The 16,583-nt window shown below is 32.3% G+C and overlaps 2 protein-coding genes and 1 long non-coding RNA gene across 13 annotated transcripts in view; 1 reads left to right on the plus strand and 2 right to left on the minus strand.

Moving 5' to 3' along the window:
• The window catches only part of LOC119069306, a 481,283-nt gene that overhangs the window by 41,939 nt on the left and 422,761 nt on the right, over window positions 1-16,583 (minus strand). The gene's annotated exons all lie outside the window — the stretch shown is intronic.
• LOC119069239 (protein held out wings) overlaps window positions 1-16,583 on the minus strand; it is a 77,262-nt gene that overhangs the window by 11,043 nt on the left and 49,636 nt on the right. For 4 of the 11 annotated variants that reach the window (XM_037173287.1, XM_037173286.1, XM_037173288.1 and 1 more), the window contains 4 exons: window positions 8,997-9,113; window positions 6,062-6,202; window positions 5,533-5,632; window positions 4,599-4,895 (listed from right to left, as the gene is read on the minus strand). In XM_037173287.1, the coding sequence (XP_037029182.1) occupies window positions 4,599-4,895; window positions 5,533-5,632; window positions 6,062-6,202; window positions 8,997-9,113 (655 nt within the window). Of the gene's footprint in view, window positions 1-1,123; window positions 1,535-3,009; window positions 3,156-4,598; window positions 4,914-5,532; window positions 5,633-6,061; window positions 6,203-8,996; window positions 9,114-16,583 lie in introns of those variants that run through there. The other 7 variants (XM_037173285.1, XM_037173283.1, XM_037173282.1 and 4 more) reach the window with 5 other exon arrangements.
• Window positions 12,876-15,586, plus strand: LOC119069201 (hexamerin-1.1-like). Its single transcript, XM_037173162.1, has one exon. The coding sequence runs from the start codon at window positions 12,898-12,900 to the stop codon at window positions 15,034-15,036; it is 2,139 nt and encodes a 712-aa protein (XP_037029057.1). The 5' UTR covers window positions 12,876-12,897; the 3' UTR covers window positions 15,037-15,586.

Here is a 16,583-nt window from a genome sequence, read left to right on the forward strand (position 1 = left end):
CTTTTTGATTCGGTAAGAGAATAACTTCTTCGAAATAAAAAAAAATTAAAAATTAAAACAAAACGAAAAACATTTTCTTTAAAATTATACTTAAACACCAAAAATACCGCACAATAAAACTCGTATAAAATTCAACGTATCTCCACGCCACTGTCATCATAAAAATACTTGTCATATGGAACAATCCATACACAGTGATGACGCAATGACATTCCGTTCAATCCTAATGAGTCTTTCGTAAAAATTTTAATTTCAAAAACGAACAAACTTTCGGGAGACTGGAAGTTTATTGTTAACCAAGGAAATTAAGGTGGACAGGATAGCAGAAATGATTTTAAAATGAAAAAAAAGGGAAAAGCTAACTCATCCATGGAAAATTTTAGTTGATAATTGCAATTGTTTTTATTTGATTTGATCGTCTAATAAGATTTCATAAAGACTAAAGGACTTTACATGATGACTAAATCGTTCCATTTCTGTGTTAAAATTTGATTCAACAATTTTTCTATCTGATGACCCGTCACGGCAGATTAAATAAAAGAATTTTTGTAATTCTTTTGTGCAGTCAATGCAATATTTAAAATGTGAATCAACTTCTTAATTTGGTCATCATGTATAGTTCTTTCACTTCCAAAATTTCTAAATTTCATGCAATGCTACGGATGTTTCTGATATAAATTCTACATCTACACACACTCACACACCCCCGAAAAAACACACCACTACCCTAATCAACTGCGATCTTATCGTTATGAAATGCGGTAAATGCATCGATAGAGCATCAAATACTTCGGACAAGTGTATAAATAAACGTTTTCTGGTGTTCATTTTTAGAGTGTTGTGTTGTGATCGAAGTTTTCTTGTTATTTTTTAATATTATAAATAGTGAAACGCTTAAAATCATCGAATGTAATTGATAAAAATGGAATCGGCATTAAACTCAGAAACGTTAGGCAGAATAAAAATAAAGAATGGCACTTGCGGCTACTAAATACATTCTCTTATATTAAAGAAAATGTTTTTTTTATTGATAAATAGTAAAATAGTACGTATCTGTTCTGAGTTTTGTGAAATTAATGAAGGTGCGAGAATTTTTATCAATTAAACAAATTCGTTCGATAGCTTTTTTCCCTTTGAAGAATTAGAAGTAGAAATTTAAATTAGAATTAAAAAGAAAGTAAAAGATAAAAAAAGACAACAAAATATCGTCATCAGTGAGACTTAATAGTTCAATCATTTCAAAAAAAAAATCTTCTTTTTTTTGAAAATTGTCTATGAGTATTTTATCTACAAAAAATATGTTTTTGCTATAAGTTGATTAATTTCATGTTTTTGTTTTTTCATTTTTTTATATAAAAAATAACTTAAAAATTAGAACTTGAAAATTTTTTTCTTTTTATATTACTATCCGACTACATGTATACGTTTTTCTCTTTAAATAAAATTATTAAAAAAAATTATTAAAATATATTTTGGAGTAGAGACGCCCAGACACAGGCTTAAAACACGGAGCCAGCATGCAAAAAACGACCAACTGCAAAATTTCATGTACAAAAATATATTATAGTGTTACAGATACATTTAATTAAATTAAAAGAGAAAAAAAGGATAAAAAACACAGAAACAATTAATCTGCATAATACAAAATTTAAGGAAATATTTAACTTTAAAATTGCAAACTTAAATATTTCTTTAAATTTCAATGCGACCAAGGGACAAAGGACAAACGATTTTTTCTTTTTAATTCAGAAAAAAATGGGATGAAAACTAATTTTCTTTACGATTAGTTTGAATTTATCTGAGATAAAAAAGTAGGAAGCTTGGAAGCTCAACAAAAAATAAATTCTGTCTTTATACCGCACCAGTTTTTTTATTCTGACGCAAACAAAATTAATCTAATTTTGATACCACTGTTTGCAATTTACCTTGCTGGCTCAGTTAATTTTTAAACCTTTTTCCGAATCAATTTGATGTTGCAATAAAAATTTATTTTTGTAATTTCGATATTCTATGTTAATTGATCGATACATCTTCGAGTGAAAACCAATAAATAGAATTGTTTTAGATAAAAGTGTCAAATTTGATAAAAGAAAAGAATTGTATTAAGCAATGTTACTGTTTGCACCAATATGTATGTGAGGACAAGGCGAGAAAATATCTAGGAAAAAGATTCCTATAAAATTGAGGGTAGGACCAAACACTTCCCTCTAATATCGAAAGAGAAATTTCCTGTTCAAAATAGATTGAATTGTCACAGCTGAAATTTTACAAACAAATCAAAGTACAAATCCATAAGTTGTAGTGACTGTCGTTTGATCTCTATTTGGAATATTATTTCTGAAAATTTCTAAAAATAATTTCTAAAATTCTACTTTTAGTAATTAGTGGTGTTAACAGCTGGTGCTAGGATTTTATCTAACTGTATCAAGTTTTCCAAAATTAAGGCTTTGTGCAAAGAAATAAATCAGTGAATTTATAGAATATTTAGGTCGTTGGATTATAAGATAATTATTATCTTCATCTGAACATTGACGGCAGTGACGACTTTATTTTAAACAATTTTTTTTTTGACAAACTTGCTATCGAATTTCATATTAAAACTTTTGTTCAAACATTATGTTCGATTTCGAAACTTCTTCGTAAACAAAACACATTCGTTTTATTATTATTATTTTTTCTTCGTTCTTGTCGACCAATACACAAAACCCACATATGATGTACATTCCTAATTCATAGAAACCACATTACATTTTTTATTGAACATCAAAAAGACAATGGCTGAGCTCACATTATATGCAAATTCATTTATTTAGAAAAAAAATTTAAATATAAAAGTTCTGGAAAAAATACAATTCTTCGACTTTTTTAGACGAACACACAATGTTTACTTTGTGGTACCAAAACAGTTTTTTTTTCTTTAACTTTGTTCACTCTAAAAATATATAGAAAATTGACTAGAAAATTGTCTACGAGTTTGAAACTCGTCGTAATTCAAAAAAAAAAAAACGAAGAACAAAAATGAAAAACATGCAGTAACATTGCTGGGTATTCGAATTAAAAAATAAATTAAACGGTAAAAACAAAAAGCTAAAAAAAACTGGTAACTCATGATTTCTTATAGTAATAAAATGGCACGCTATTGCTGCAAAAAGAAACTAGAAAAAAAGCAATAAATTAGTAAATAAAAAAATAATTTTAGTGTTAATATCGGTGTTTGTTAGATTTGACTAAAAAAATGGAAAGAAAATTTTGTATACACAAATTATCAGGGTCAGTTGCATGGAAATTTCAATTCCCTAACATGCACCCTGTCTGACCAGTGAAATGATAACGGCAGCTCACACGTAGATTCTGCGAGCAGTCATTCACATGCGCATTCTACCTCGAAGAGTCATGGTGTGAGCTATCGATATTATTTATCTGCCTGTGACTAATTCACGCCAAAAGTGAGCCAAAAATTCAAATGTTTCTCACTTACAATACACCAAATTTCTGCATGATAATAATCCAATGTATTGGTAGAAGAAAATAGCGGTAACGTAAACTTCCCTACTTCATCGTAATCTATAAGTGTCAAGGTAACAAAGCCTGTGGATGACTAGAAACTTTCTAAGACTCATCGCATTATGAGAATTCGAGAATTCGTATCTCACGACCATATTAGCGAGGAATACTGTACACATGTGACTTGTAAATACTAAGCTGGAAAGGACTAACTGTTCTCTCGCAGACTCGTAAGTGTCAATAATGAGTACACATAGCTCACGAGAAATTGTAAAATAATTCAATTGAAGAGCAAAACAGAATTAAGCATTCAATCAACCAATGCCATTTGCCTTACGTGAGAGAGTCAATCCGATAGGATTTGCTTTACAGTGAGGAAGTTAACCGTTCCTTGGAATCGGTTGCTCATGTACTCGAGAAATTGTAAAGTTGTGGTCATGGAATCAGTTGTCATGGTAACTGTGCACAGACAGTAAGAGGGCCATCGCCGTTTCCGTAAAGACACTAAACCTTCTTAAAGATCTGTTGTTCCTAATTCCATTTTTACATTATAATTTCATTATGAATTGGGAAGCACACTTACGGCGTGAATGTATGTCTAGTCGATGATATTTGAATTACATTTTGAAATTAAATGAATTTTTTGCGATATTATTTGGACGATAATGTTCTACTATAAAATGAATTTCATAAATTTAGCAACGTTCTCAATGCACCTAAGTTTAAGAATTCCACTAATATTTTAAACGAAACGTTGCTATATTTATGAGGATTTTGATTTTATTATTATTTTAAACAGGTTTATTAAACTAACTAAAGCTGGAAGCAGTGTCTATATACTCAATAGAAAAATATGTTAAGGAAACATTCATTACTGTCTACACAACTCTACGGTTTCTTTTTTTTATCGTTTCTATCTACCCCCTATAAATATTATTATATTTAATTTGCATTAATTGTAAATATATTAAATTATTAAAAAATATTTTGAATAAAAATATTAAAAGTTGAATTAAAAATTGTAAATGAAAAATAAAAAAAAAGAAATAAAAAATTTGGTTTTTATATTTTTGTTTATCTAGCAAATAACCCACCGCTATGATCCGCATATTCCTGTAGTAGAGGATTACCAGCCAGAGCAGCATAATTTGTGTAATCTGGATATGGGGTCGCGTATATGAGGCCAGCATGTTCCATATTGGGCGGAGCCGATGCAGACAATAGGCTGGCTGCTGTTGTCGGTACGGACATGCGCGGTGACAGAATCAATGGTGCGCCCAACGGCTGACCAGGTGAACGCAATTGTTGTTGGAGTCCCGGTGCCATGGCTGGTGATAGAATGCGATTTTCGGCAGCTGATTGGGCCAAACGACGCCATTCCTCTTCGCAGGCTAGAAGGTGAATATCTTCTTGGAAAAATTGTTAACAAAAATGTGTTTTTATGTTTGGTTTTTAAATGTAATTTTTATGTTGAAATGAAATTTTTTTGTTTTGTTTTGGATTCCACAATTTCTTTTCCCTTTCAACGTTTCATTTTTGTTGGTGTGTACAGTTTGTGTTGATACGAACAAAACGAACGTTCAAGATATGTAGGATTTATGGGAAAGTCTTTGTGAAGTTGAACAAATTGAATGGAAATTTTTTTGTGTTTTCCAGAAAAGAATGTCAGAATTCTACCAGCAAACAAATATAATACCGAAAGAATTTCGTCTCTAAAATTAGCTTTTCAAGCTTGTATAACGTTACGACGATGAACAAAAATTTTACTTTTATTTAAATGTAAAAAGCAAATACACAGCTCGAGCGAGAAACAGTAAAAGGTAGTTTTCAAATTGAAAATTAATCCAAAAATAAACATCAAGTTCAACGTTCTCATGACTTAACAAACAACAGAAACGAAAGTGTGTTTGGATATAATGTGAAAAAGAAAATCGGTTTTTCGGTTTTTCCTTTCAATTTCAATTGGAAAAGAAGGATCGGTTTTGAAAATGGAAAGATATTGATTTATGTCATCATGTGATATATTACCTGCAGCAGCTGTTTTCGTGCTGGAATCTCTGTATGTACCATTAATAATAGCCAATTCCATAAGTTGTCTTTTCTTAAGTTCATCTTCACCATCGGCTTGCTGTTTTGGTATAAAGTTTTTTTGGTTGGTTGTGTAAAAAAAAATTCAATTTCGAAAAGTAAAAGCCATAAAATGAACGATAGACAGTTAGAAACATCAGATGCGACACATAACTCAAAATGAATAGGAACATCCCTAATAGCAATTTCCGCTAATGATATTCGTATTCACTTTAAGTCGCTGTTGATATTTCGGCATGAAAAATTACATCACACTGTGTGGCAATAATTTAACTTTCCGGTGAGATATGATATTCTTCCCCAAAAATAATTAAAATTTTTAACTTTCGATTTGGAAAATTGTAATTCAGAAACATAATAGAATCGCCATATGAAGCAATTCGATACGAAATATACAAATCTGATGGTAATAGCCATTTAAGTTCAATTAATAAAGCAACAACAACAAACGAATCAACGATTTACTCACCGGTATTAAAAGCTTTTGTACTTCTTCAACGGCACGTTCTAATTTCATTTGTGCACGATTTTCTGTGTCTTCAACTGTAATCAACACATGCAATTCATCAGATAAATGTTCCCAATTTGGTTTGCCTCGATTCGCATCTTCCTATAAATGGACAATTGGTTAAGTCATTAGTATTACGATGGTTTATATATCCAAAGCGTTTTACAAAAGTTAATTACTTTATACAACAATTAAATGGGTCAACCAAATCTATTGCTGTGTATGTATAAATCAGTAATGTTTCATTAAATCACGAGAAGAAAAAATTGAACAAGAAAATGGAGTTGTTAGATAGTGTAAGATAATACGGCACCCATATTTGGCGTATTATTTTTTAATCCATCCGAAAGGAATTAAAACTATTTAGCATTTTCGATTATATCTCCAATTTCTTTCAAAACGTAATACGTGATCATTAAACAAAACCGAACGGCATGTACCAATCAATATAATGTATCTTCAAAACAGATTTTTTTTTCTCGTGTGTGATATTTCTCCTTCCATTTCGAATGTATAAACATTACACATGGCAATGCAAAAATAAGTAAATTTTCATGTGCTGTTTCACTTACGAGCGCTAGCATTAGTTTTTTTTTCCTCGCAGAAGAAATTCTATTATTATGCGAAACGTATTACGTAACTAAAAACATATGATGCTGATGATGGCTGTCTGTCTAACTATATATTCAGTTAGTTATAAATTTTATGAGTTTGGTATATATACACATCACCGAATGTAAAAAAAAAAAATTAATTTGTGGTAATTGTTATTCATAACATATTGCCGAATTGAATAAATAGTACAGAGTCGGAGCTTTAATAGTCGGTCGTCATATACAAAGTCGGTGTATATATGTACGTTTCCATATCGTATTTGCACTTAATGTTCGAATATTTCGTTGGAATGTGTTGTCTGATTTTCCAAAAAGTTTTTTTTTTGTCGAGTTCCTCAAGTTAGTCATGTATGTATATGCTACGTAAAAATGTATAAACCCAAGCTGTTTAAATCAACATTATTCATATTTTCATCTATAAGTGGAAGTGTGATTAGCTCATTCCTCAAAGTCATATTATGTTTTATGTAAAAAAAACGAATTTCTTTATACGTTTAGCGTTGACAATTTTTTTTCTCTCTCCCTACTTCTATGCTCCTCTAAACAACTTATAATCCATATTTGTTTTATATTTTAATATGAGTGTTAGCTTGTTTGGTAATAAAATGAGTGGTTTCTTTAATGATTAGTAATTTCAAAAAGGTAAATGGTGTGGAAGATGAATAGTTATGTTTGTTTAAAGTGTTCACAAAAAAAGAAGAGACGCGAAGAAGAAAATAATAAAAAAAAAATTATGAAACCTTAGCTTGAATGATGTTACACATTATTGAATAATTTTAAGTAATTGACATCATTATCGTCATATGTCTTCGCCATCCAATTCTGACTGTATACACATTTGACGTTGATATTAAAATTCACTTCTTTCGTTTTGACTAACTAAAAACCCCGTCAAACAAAGTCAAGAATTGAAAATGGACTAACGTTTCCATGGGCGACATTTTTGTACATATGTTCTCATCTGGTAGCTTAATCAAAACTTTTAATTGATGCAACACCTCCTCTCATGGAAAATCTAAACATGATCTGACATCTGACTAAAAAATTCTCTTATCGTCTGAGACGACAAAAATAAGTGAACTCTATATTACGATATTCTATGAGACATGCTGTATGTCAAAACCGATGAAGTAAAAGATTGGCATTGGTAGGCTTTCATCGAGAAACGTAGAGATGTATAACGTATCGTTCAGCCAATGGAGCAAGGGAGTTGACATTAATGTCTTGAAAAAGGCTTATAACAAAAAAGGCTTAGAACAAACAATGTAGTAGATTTCGTAACACAACAAGAAACAGCTTGCGTTTCATTTTTTTAAAATTGTAATTCAATGTTGCACGGGTGACGGGACATGCCCACCTATACTAGCCGTTATTAAATATTCATCTTGTTTAAAATAAACCATAAGCCTAGTATAACTCATCTTGCATGGCATATCTCAACCAACTGGTGTAACGAGTATAAGTGTGCGTGGCTGAGTAAATATTGTACACACGGTTATTTTCGGATAATCAATCTAATTATGAAAATTTAGAAAAACACAAATCTTAAAAGATAAAAAAATCTCTAAAATAAATATGTTTGACATCGTCCAACATAATATTTTTCTTTAACATCATAAATAAGGTGTCATGTTTTGATACTATTAATTATAAACACGGCTCAATATGTGAACTGAACCTCTGTTCTATATATACTGATTCGAGGTCATAATGAGGATAAATAAATGTTTTCACAAAGAAAAAAGTAATTCGAAGAGAGGGATAGAGAGGGAGAGAGAGAGAGTGAAACACTGTTTCTCACTCTTAATCGCTAAGAAAAACATTAAACCATTCAGCGGCTGGCAGGGTTAAATATTGTAGCGAAAATGTCTTCTTTTTCTTGTCGGAATAGTTAAAGTATTCAACAGTTCAAAAGATCGTTCTTTAGACCATTACTTACTTCGTCACGGAATTTAATTAATGATGGAGATTTTAATAGAACCGAACGTTTTACTGAACTCAGCCAATAGTAATGCGAGGCTATCATATAAATCAAGCATTTTATAGTTACAATGAAGTAAGCGATTGGTTTTTTATTCCGAAAACATATCGGCAAACACTGACAAAGAATAATAAAATTAATAATTTAATGGAATTAGTAGCAGAACGCGGAAATTATAAATTAAATGAAAGTGGCCGTTCTGCCATACAATGTTTTAAATAGTCAATCAATTAGTTAATCACGAACTGATGCATATAAGTATAATCATAAATTATAAATTGAATAGAGTTCCTCTGCTTACCTTCTTTTTATCTCTCATTGATCCTTTTCCCCGTACCATGATTTTACAACCTGTTTCCTGTTCTAACTGTTTAGCTGTCATACCTCTGGGTCCAAGAATTCTTCCAACAAAATTGAACTGAAAAACGAAGAAGAGAGAAAAAATTATTATTTATTTATCGCACACAAGAAACAACATAAAAACAGTAAGTACAATGTGCCGCATTATGTTGTGCACCATGTAATATAATATAACATTTCATCCTAGAAAATAATATGCATAAAAAACACACGGCTTGGCGTGGAAATAACAGAACAATATGGAATATAATGCATGTAATTAAAATCCAATCAATCAAACGAAATCACCTCTTTAAATGTAATTGTATTGCAAAATGTATGGTATTTACCCTAAGGTAGCTTTTAACCTCTCACGTCTCGTTGCTGATTTTCTTTACTTTTTCTACAGAAAATGAACACTTAAACATCATAGGGTGATTCAACAATCGAATAGATCAGTCTTCAATCGATGATTCGAAACGATAAACAATATTGTCTACCAGTAGTGTCCGATTTGAATATTTTGTTCGAATGAAACAACGGATGGTAAGATAATCAAACTTTTTTTCCTTCAATAATTTATATTTTCGAGACCATCATCAGTCATTCTAGTTTACATCGGCACATAATTCACAGGCCAAGCTAACAGCTGTACCCATGCTCGAAAGTCAGATCAAGTCGATTCAAAGTGCTTCTATAAGTCAAACATTTGTCTTCGGAACATATCGTGAAATGAAGCTTCAAATAGTTTCCCGATCGGTTAAAGAAAGAATTTTCAGCGAGGATTTTCTACATTCTTCGTAGTCTGTTTTCAGACCCATTTTAAATCAAATTTAAATTAAGATTTCGTCTATCTTCAGTGCGTCGCAGCTCCATTTGAGAGACTGCTTTCAACCTACCGGTAAAATAATTATTTTTCGCCTACAACCGGTGATTTGTATCTTGCCTATTCAGGCGTTCGTTTCAAAATGACACCCTATTTTGGATGGCAATACATAAATCATAAAATGATAGTAAGCCACGAATTACACTGCATGAATGTACACAAGAAATAATTAAGTTAACATACACACACCGTGTACGCCCGTAATTTTTGAAAGAAAATTTATTCAAGCAACCATTCCACTGAAAATAGAAAAACAATAAATTTTATTGCAATTATTGGAAACAATAAATTTTACCATTAAAATGTTAAAATAAAATGCTCAATTGTTGTGTGTACGTACATTTATAAATATACACACAGTCCATATACACATTCAACTGAACGTGTGGCGTTACTAATCGATTTGAATAACATGTAATTATTTATTTTATCTAAAATATTTTACACAATTAAAAATATAGGATCCCATTCATTGTGGATACATAGGCGGAATATTTCAATGAACAATTATGTTTCTTTAAAGACAAAATGAAGTTTTAAATGCATTTCTTTGCCTATAAAATCACAATAATGTTAGAATGAACAACGACAATGATTGTCGATTAACATTCGATTGTTCATAATGAAGTCATGGTGATAACTTGGAACATTAAATAATAAAATTATTTTCAGGAAATGAAGACGTTTTACAGCGTTGAAACCGTATCATACAACATTGGAACGAATTTGGACGGAAAAATAGACATTAAAATTAGAAACAGAATCTTCAATACTTTGTTGCAAAGCAATAAATTTAAATGTTCTTCTCCTCCCGGCTAACCGACAAAAAAGTAGCATTATACAACTACCGCAAATAGCCAAAACATCAAATAAATCCATCGTCACCATAATTGCAATATCACGAACACACGCGCGTGTGTTATTTTAACGCAAGGTAAAGTGAAGAGATTTGAGATTTGTTGAAAATATAATGTTCTTGTATCTGCCCTTCCAATAGATATACGTAATTTTTTAAATAGATTTTCCGATGCCGTCTGTGCCTTGATAAATATTTTATTAGACATTGGAGACTTGGGAGACCTTACAGCTGAATCAGTTGTGTTATTCTCCGATATCCAAATAATATGTAGCAGGGCGATAATGCTCAACAAATATTTTTTGTATTTGAATTTCTTTAAGGACACGATCAAGATATATATTAAAACGTTTTTCCGCACGTATAGCAAATTATACAAGCCATTCTTTAACTCGTTCTTTTTTTTTAATAGCAAAAAATATAAGTTAGTGGAACACGTTTAATGTTATAAATATTTCCCGAATGAAATGTTTTCAATTTCACTCAACAAATTTAATGTATTTTTCTCTGAATGTTTATACTAATCATTTGAGCATTACATACATTTTGTGTGTACAGATATTGTATAGATTCACGTATAAATACATGTAACTCTCTATGAATAAATGTTTAAAGAACCGAACATACGTTACGTATATATCCATGGTACATTTATCCATACAACAAAACGTAATATACAAAATCCCATAGCACAAAATACACCAGAAAATAAGCCGGTTTGTTTTAAATTTAATTTAGTCTTGCACTTTGTAAGAATATTTTCAAAATGAAGGAAAATAAAATAATTTCTCGTTGAACTGGATAATTTACAATGTTTGTTGGACGCAAAAGGCGCTTCGTCATACACTTTTTAAGTGGGTGGTTTGGTGAATGAATGTGTTAAAAAGTTTGTAAATACACATTTTTTTCGGAGGAAAAACAAACATTTTTATTAATTATAAATTTGCAAGACCATCTCTCTCGTCTTCAGTATAAATAACACAAATTAGTTGCAGGCGAAGAAAGGTATAGTAATTGTTCCATTTCATGTGCCAAGAACACTTAAAACGTGCAATTACTTATACAACAACCAGACATTGCCTGACTTTTATTCATGGCACAGCGATGCCATTGTTTTAATCATAAGTTAAGAATTATAGCCGACGCCCCAAAATTTGACGTACTGTGTATATAAGCACACATCACCAATTTAAAGATTCAATTGAGAGAGAAAAACAAATCTGCCAAACTCTACCACACAACCACCGCTCTAATTTAATCGAGAAAATCTCTATCTATACCACCATTACGTAGTACACAGCATAAACTTTTACATAAAGAAATAAATAAACAGACATGCTGGTTTGATAATGTACACATTGTCCAAATGGAGATAAAGGTAAAAAACACGATAAGTTGAGAGCAGGGGTCAATATTTATAAAAGAATGTTATTGTGCTAACGAATAGTGAGCTGCATTACTGTCATATTATGCATGGTACTGGGAAGATATGAAATGAAGATTCAACTATAGTTTGTGTGGAAAGAGAAAATATTAGCCTGACACCATTACCATGATGTATTTGAGTTGGTGTTTCTGAAAATTGTAGCTTCATAGCAATTTTTATACGCAGAAATTCTTAAGGTAAACGCGGTTGGAGTGGGTTTGTATGAAAAGATTTCATTGAATTATTTGAGCTACAAAAAAGAGAGTCAACTACCAATGCCCTCCAGACAGAACAGAAAAGTGGTAAATATAAAACGGAGAATTTCAATAGGAAAACTCAAATGTTACTCAAAGCAGCAACCAATAATGTTTGGATGACACCGACGTGCAAATTACATTGTTTCAGCAGAATGTAAATCATTCATTATCACTGGAACCATTTCACGAAAAAATTGCATAGAAACAGATTGCATGTATCACCTACCGAATTAATCAAAAATGTAATGTTAGACATGACCTTTTCAATCATCAAAATGTAATGACTAAAAAAAACAGAATTCTAAAACAATAATTTTGTTTTTCGTTCACAATTCGAATGATAAAACCTGTCTCTAATGATAACCTCTCCCGGACCGATTTACCTATCAGTCCGTTATAAAAGCTGAATGCAATTCATTGAATGTCATCAGTCCTACAATGAAGTTGATCGCGGTGTTCATAGTAGCGTGCGCTGTTGCGTCTGCATCCGGTGCTGTGCATAAATTCGTCAAAACACCGACCAAGTTCGTCGACGAAACTTTCTTGGTGAAACAGAAGGCTATTTTGGACCTGTTGCAACATGTCCATCAAAAAGACATCTACACCGAGGGAAAGTGGTTGACCGACAAGGAATTCTTCAGTTACGACTACGATTACAACACTAAATTCACGAATGTTGAAGCTGTTATGGAATTCCTCAATTTCTACCGCACGGGAATGCTTCCACGTGGTGAAGTGTTTTCAATTATGAACGAAATGCATCGCCGTCAAGTGATTGCCTTATTCCATTTGTTCTACTACGCCAAGGACTGGGAATCATTCTACCAAGTTGCCACATTTGCTCGCTTACACGTAAACGAAGGCATGTTCATCTATGCATTAACCGTTGCTGTTCTACATCGTAAGGATATGACTGGCATGGTCCTACCACCACCGTATGAAGTGTATCCGTTCTATTTCTTCAATTACGATGTCGTTCGCAAAGCACAACAATACAAAATGCAAGGATTCGACAAAACAATCAAGACCGATAAGACATACACCGTTGTCATTCCCAGCAACTATACGGATTACTTGTTTGAAACAAATATGGAATCCAAATTGTCCTACTTTATGGAAGATATTGGTTTGAACACTTACTACTACTACTTCCACATGGACTATCCATTCTGGATGACTGGAAAGAATTACTTGACCACAACCGAACGACGTGGTGAGCTGTATTTATTCAAACATCAGCAAATTTTGGCACGTTACTATTTGGAAAGATTGTCGCTTGGTATGGGCACTATTCCGACATTCTCCTGGATGGAGAACATTCGTACTGGCTACTATCCAGCATTGAGATACTATAACGGAGAATATTTCCCGATGAGAGACAATTTCTACAATATGTACACCGAATATAACTACTTCGACCTTGATATCGTTACTAGATACGAACGTCGCATTCTCGATGCTATTGATTTGGGATACTTTACATTGTACGATGGAACCAAGTACGAATTGACTAAACCAGAAAATATCGACAACTTGGCCCTACTTATCAAAGGTTTCACAGATGTTGAAGACATACGGTTCTATGGATATTTGGAATATTTTGCCAAAATGTTACTCGGCACATCGATGACAACAATGAACTATCACAGAACCATTCCAAGTGTGCTCGAACATTTCGAAACTTCGATGCGTGATCCGATTTTCTACCAATTGTATAAACGTATCATCAACTACTACTGGTCGTTCAAAACCCATTTGCCGTCATACACCACCGATGATCTTTTGTTTGATGGTGTTAAGATTGAATCGGTTTTCGTTGACAAATTGGTAACATTCTTCGATACATTCTACTCCGACATCACAAATGTTGTTGATGTCGAAAAGTTCGATGACACATACACCAAAACTGATATGTACACATTCGGTCGCAAAGCTCATTACACCGGCAAAGACTTCGTCATCAAAACCAAGCAATTGCGTCTCAATCACAAACCATTCAATGTTCGTTTGAATGTGTTATCCAACAAAGCACAAAGGGCTGTCGTCAAGATGTTCCTCGGACCAAAATACAACGAATTCGGATTCGAGTACAGAAACATCAATGAAAATCGCGAAAACTTCGTAGAATTGGAACACTTCGTTGTCGATTTGGCTGCCGGTATGAATACCATCGACCGAAACTGTCAACAATTCTCCAAATTTATCGGTGATTACACCACCTATTACGATCTGTACAAGGACTTGATGATGTCTACGAAATCCGAAATGAAGTTTGCTTACGACAAATACGAGAAACATTGCGGATTCCCATGGAGGCTTATGTTGCCCAAAGGTACCAAGGGCGGTATGGAATTCCAAATGTTCTTCATTGTTGTACCTCAAATCGACATCCAGACCACTATGATGCGCGACGAACCGATGTTCATTTGTGGCAACTATGACCAATACGTTGATTATCGTTCGTATGGATTCCCATTGGATCGCACCATCAACGAAATGTACTGGTACACACCCAACATGTACTACTACGATGCCATCATCTACCACGAAGAAACCATTGATATGATGATGTTTTAAGAGAGAGAACGGAACATTTCTACTTTGATATCGAGGGAGAATTTTACAAGAGGCTGTTTATGTTTACGTAACTGTTCAAGTAAAGTTTATTGCTTTAGTGTGTAGAATTTAAAATTGAAGAAATATTAAAATTTTATTTATTCGAAACTTTCGTGCACGGTTGTATAGCTCAACAATTTATTTTCATTTCTTACGATGCTCCAGCCATTAATTTTTCATCGTTTTATTGAATTTGCTGTGCTGAACCCATCCCAGACATTGAAGTTGCAATTATTAATATATAAAGTTATTATCCCCGCTATTGTAAGTGATATGGATTCAATTACGATTGAGATCTCGGTGGAAAATCAATTAATTATGCCAGGCGTTTGTTTACCGAGTAATTTATTAATTCGCAAAAGAGAAGCAGAAAAAAAAATTGAAGCCATATGCTTTCTGTACTTGTAAAGTCTTTTGCTTATACGATACTCTTTCGATAATGTAAACACTTACGCTCGCGGTTCATTATATTATATGAGACGTGCAAATAAACATCGAAAGTACTTTAAAACAACAACTCTTTTCTAATTTAAATGAGGAAGAAGAAGTGGTGTACGTACTGTACTCGTGAGCATTTCAAATTTTAATTAGTTTCAGATCATGGCAGAATGGATAGCATCTGACACTCATCACCAATTCCATTTTAAAATGTTTATGTTACACAGACGGGGAAAAAAGGAAATGCAAAACGTTCACAAATTTCACAAAATTTATTTATTCCGAACAAAATGCAAATATAATGCAGAGCGATAGGTTAGACACAGTTATGGCAAAAAGGCGTTGAATGTAAAAATTTGTCCTGACATTTTTTGTGTGAACACATTTATTTGCCCTGGGGAACTGTATCTAATAAAAACTTGTAACATTTGGGGAGCGTCGCTATTTCGGGTATATTCTATATCGTTGAGAGTACTTAAAGTAAATCAAAATATCGTGTAAAGCATCATCGTTTTGATTCTACGAATAATAAAAACCGGGTCATTAATGGGCATATAATACGAATAATACGAAATTCTGAGGATAGTTTTCGAGATGCAAACTCATATTTAAACGCATAAAAGAGTTGATAATAAAGCAAATAGATCTAACTTTAGAACCGAACACATTAAATTTTATTGGTTTCTTTTCGCTCGGTGTACGGCATATACACACAATAATAAATATAATTCAGTGTGAAGCGCCATATATTTCAGAAAGCATTAAATTGTTCTTCATTTTAAGTAAAATAATAGTCTGTTAAGCATTACAGGCGATTAATAGACGTATTACAACTAATATCGCGCTGGCATTATTTTAATTCATTTTAATTTCAATTAATGCGATGCGCGAGAGAATTACACTTCTGTATTTTATGGAGTGAGAAAATGGTAAATTGTGTGTGGCTTCCTATTTTAGTTTTATATGGTCCTATTATAATATAATATCGTAGAGACGTAGAGCTCTCAGTATTCTCAAAATAAAAATAAAGAAAAGTTGCATATTCCAGCAGTCATATCCAAAGCGATTAG

Source organism: Bradysia coprophila (genome assembly GCF_014529535.1).
Source record: "Bradysia coprophila strain Holo2 chromosome X unlocalized genomic scaffold, BU_Bcop_v1 contig_26, whole genome shotgun sequence".
Taxonomy (NCBI): Eukaryota; Metazoa; Arthropoda; class Insecta; order Diptera; family Sciaridae; genus Bradysia; species Bradysia coprophila.

Coding starts and splice junctions, on each gene's coding strand:
- LOC119069201 (XM_037173162.1), top strand. CDS start 12,898: ATGAAGTTGATCGCGGTGTTCATAGTAGCGTGCGCTGTTGCGTCTGCA.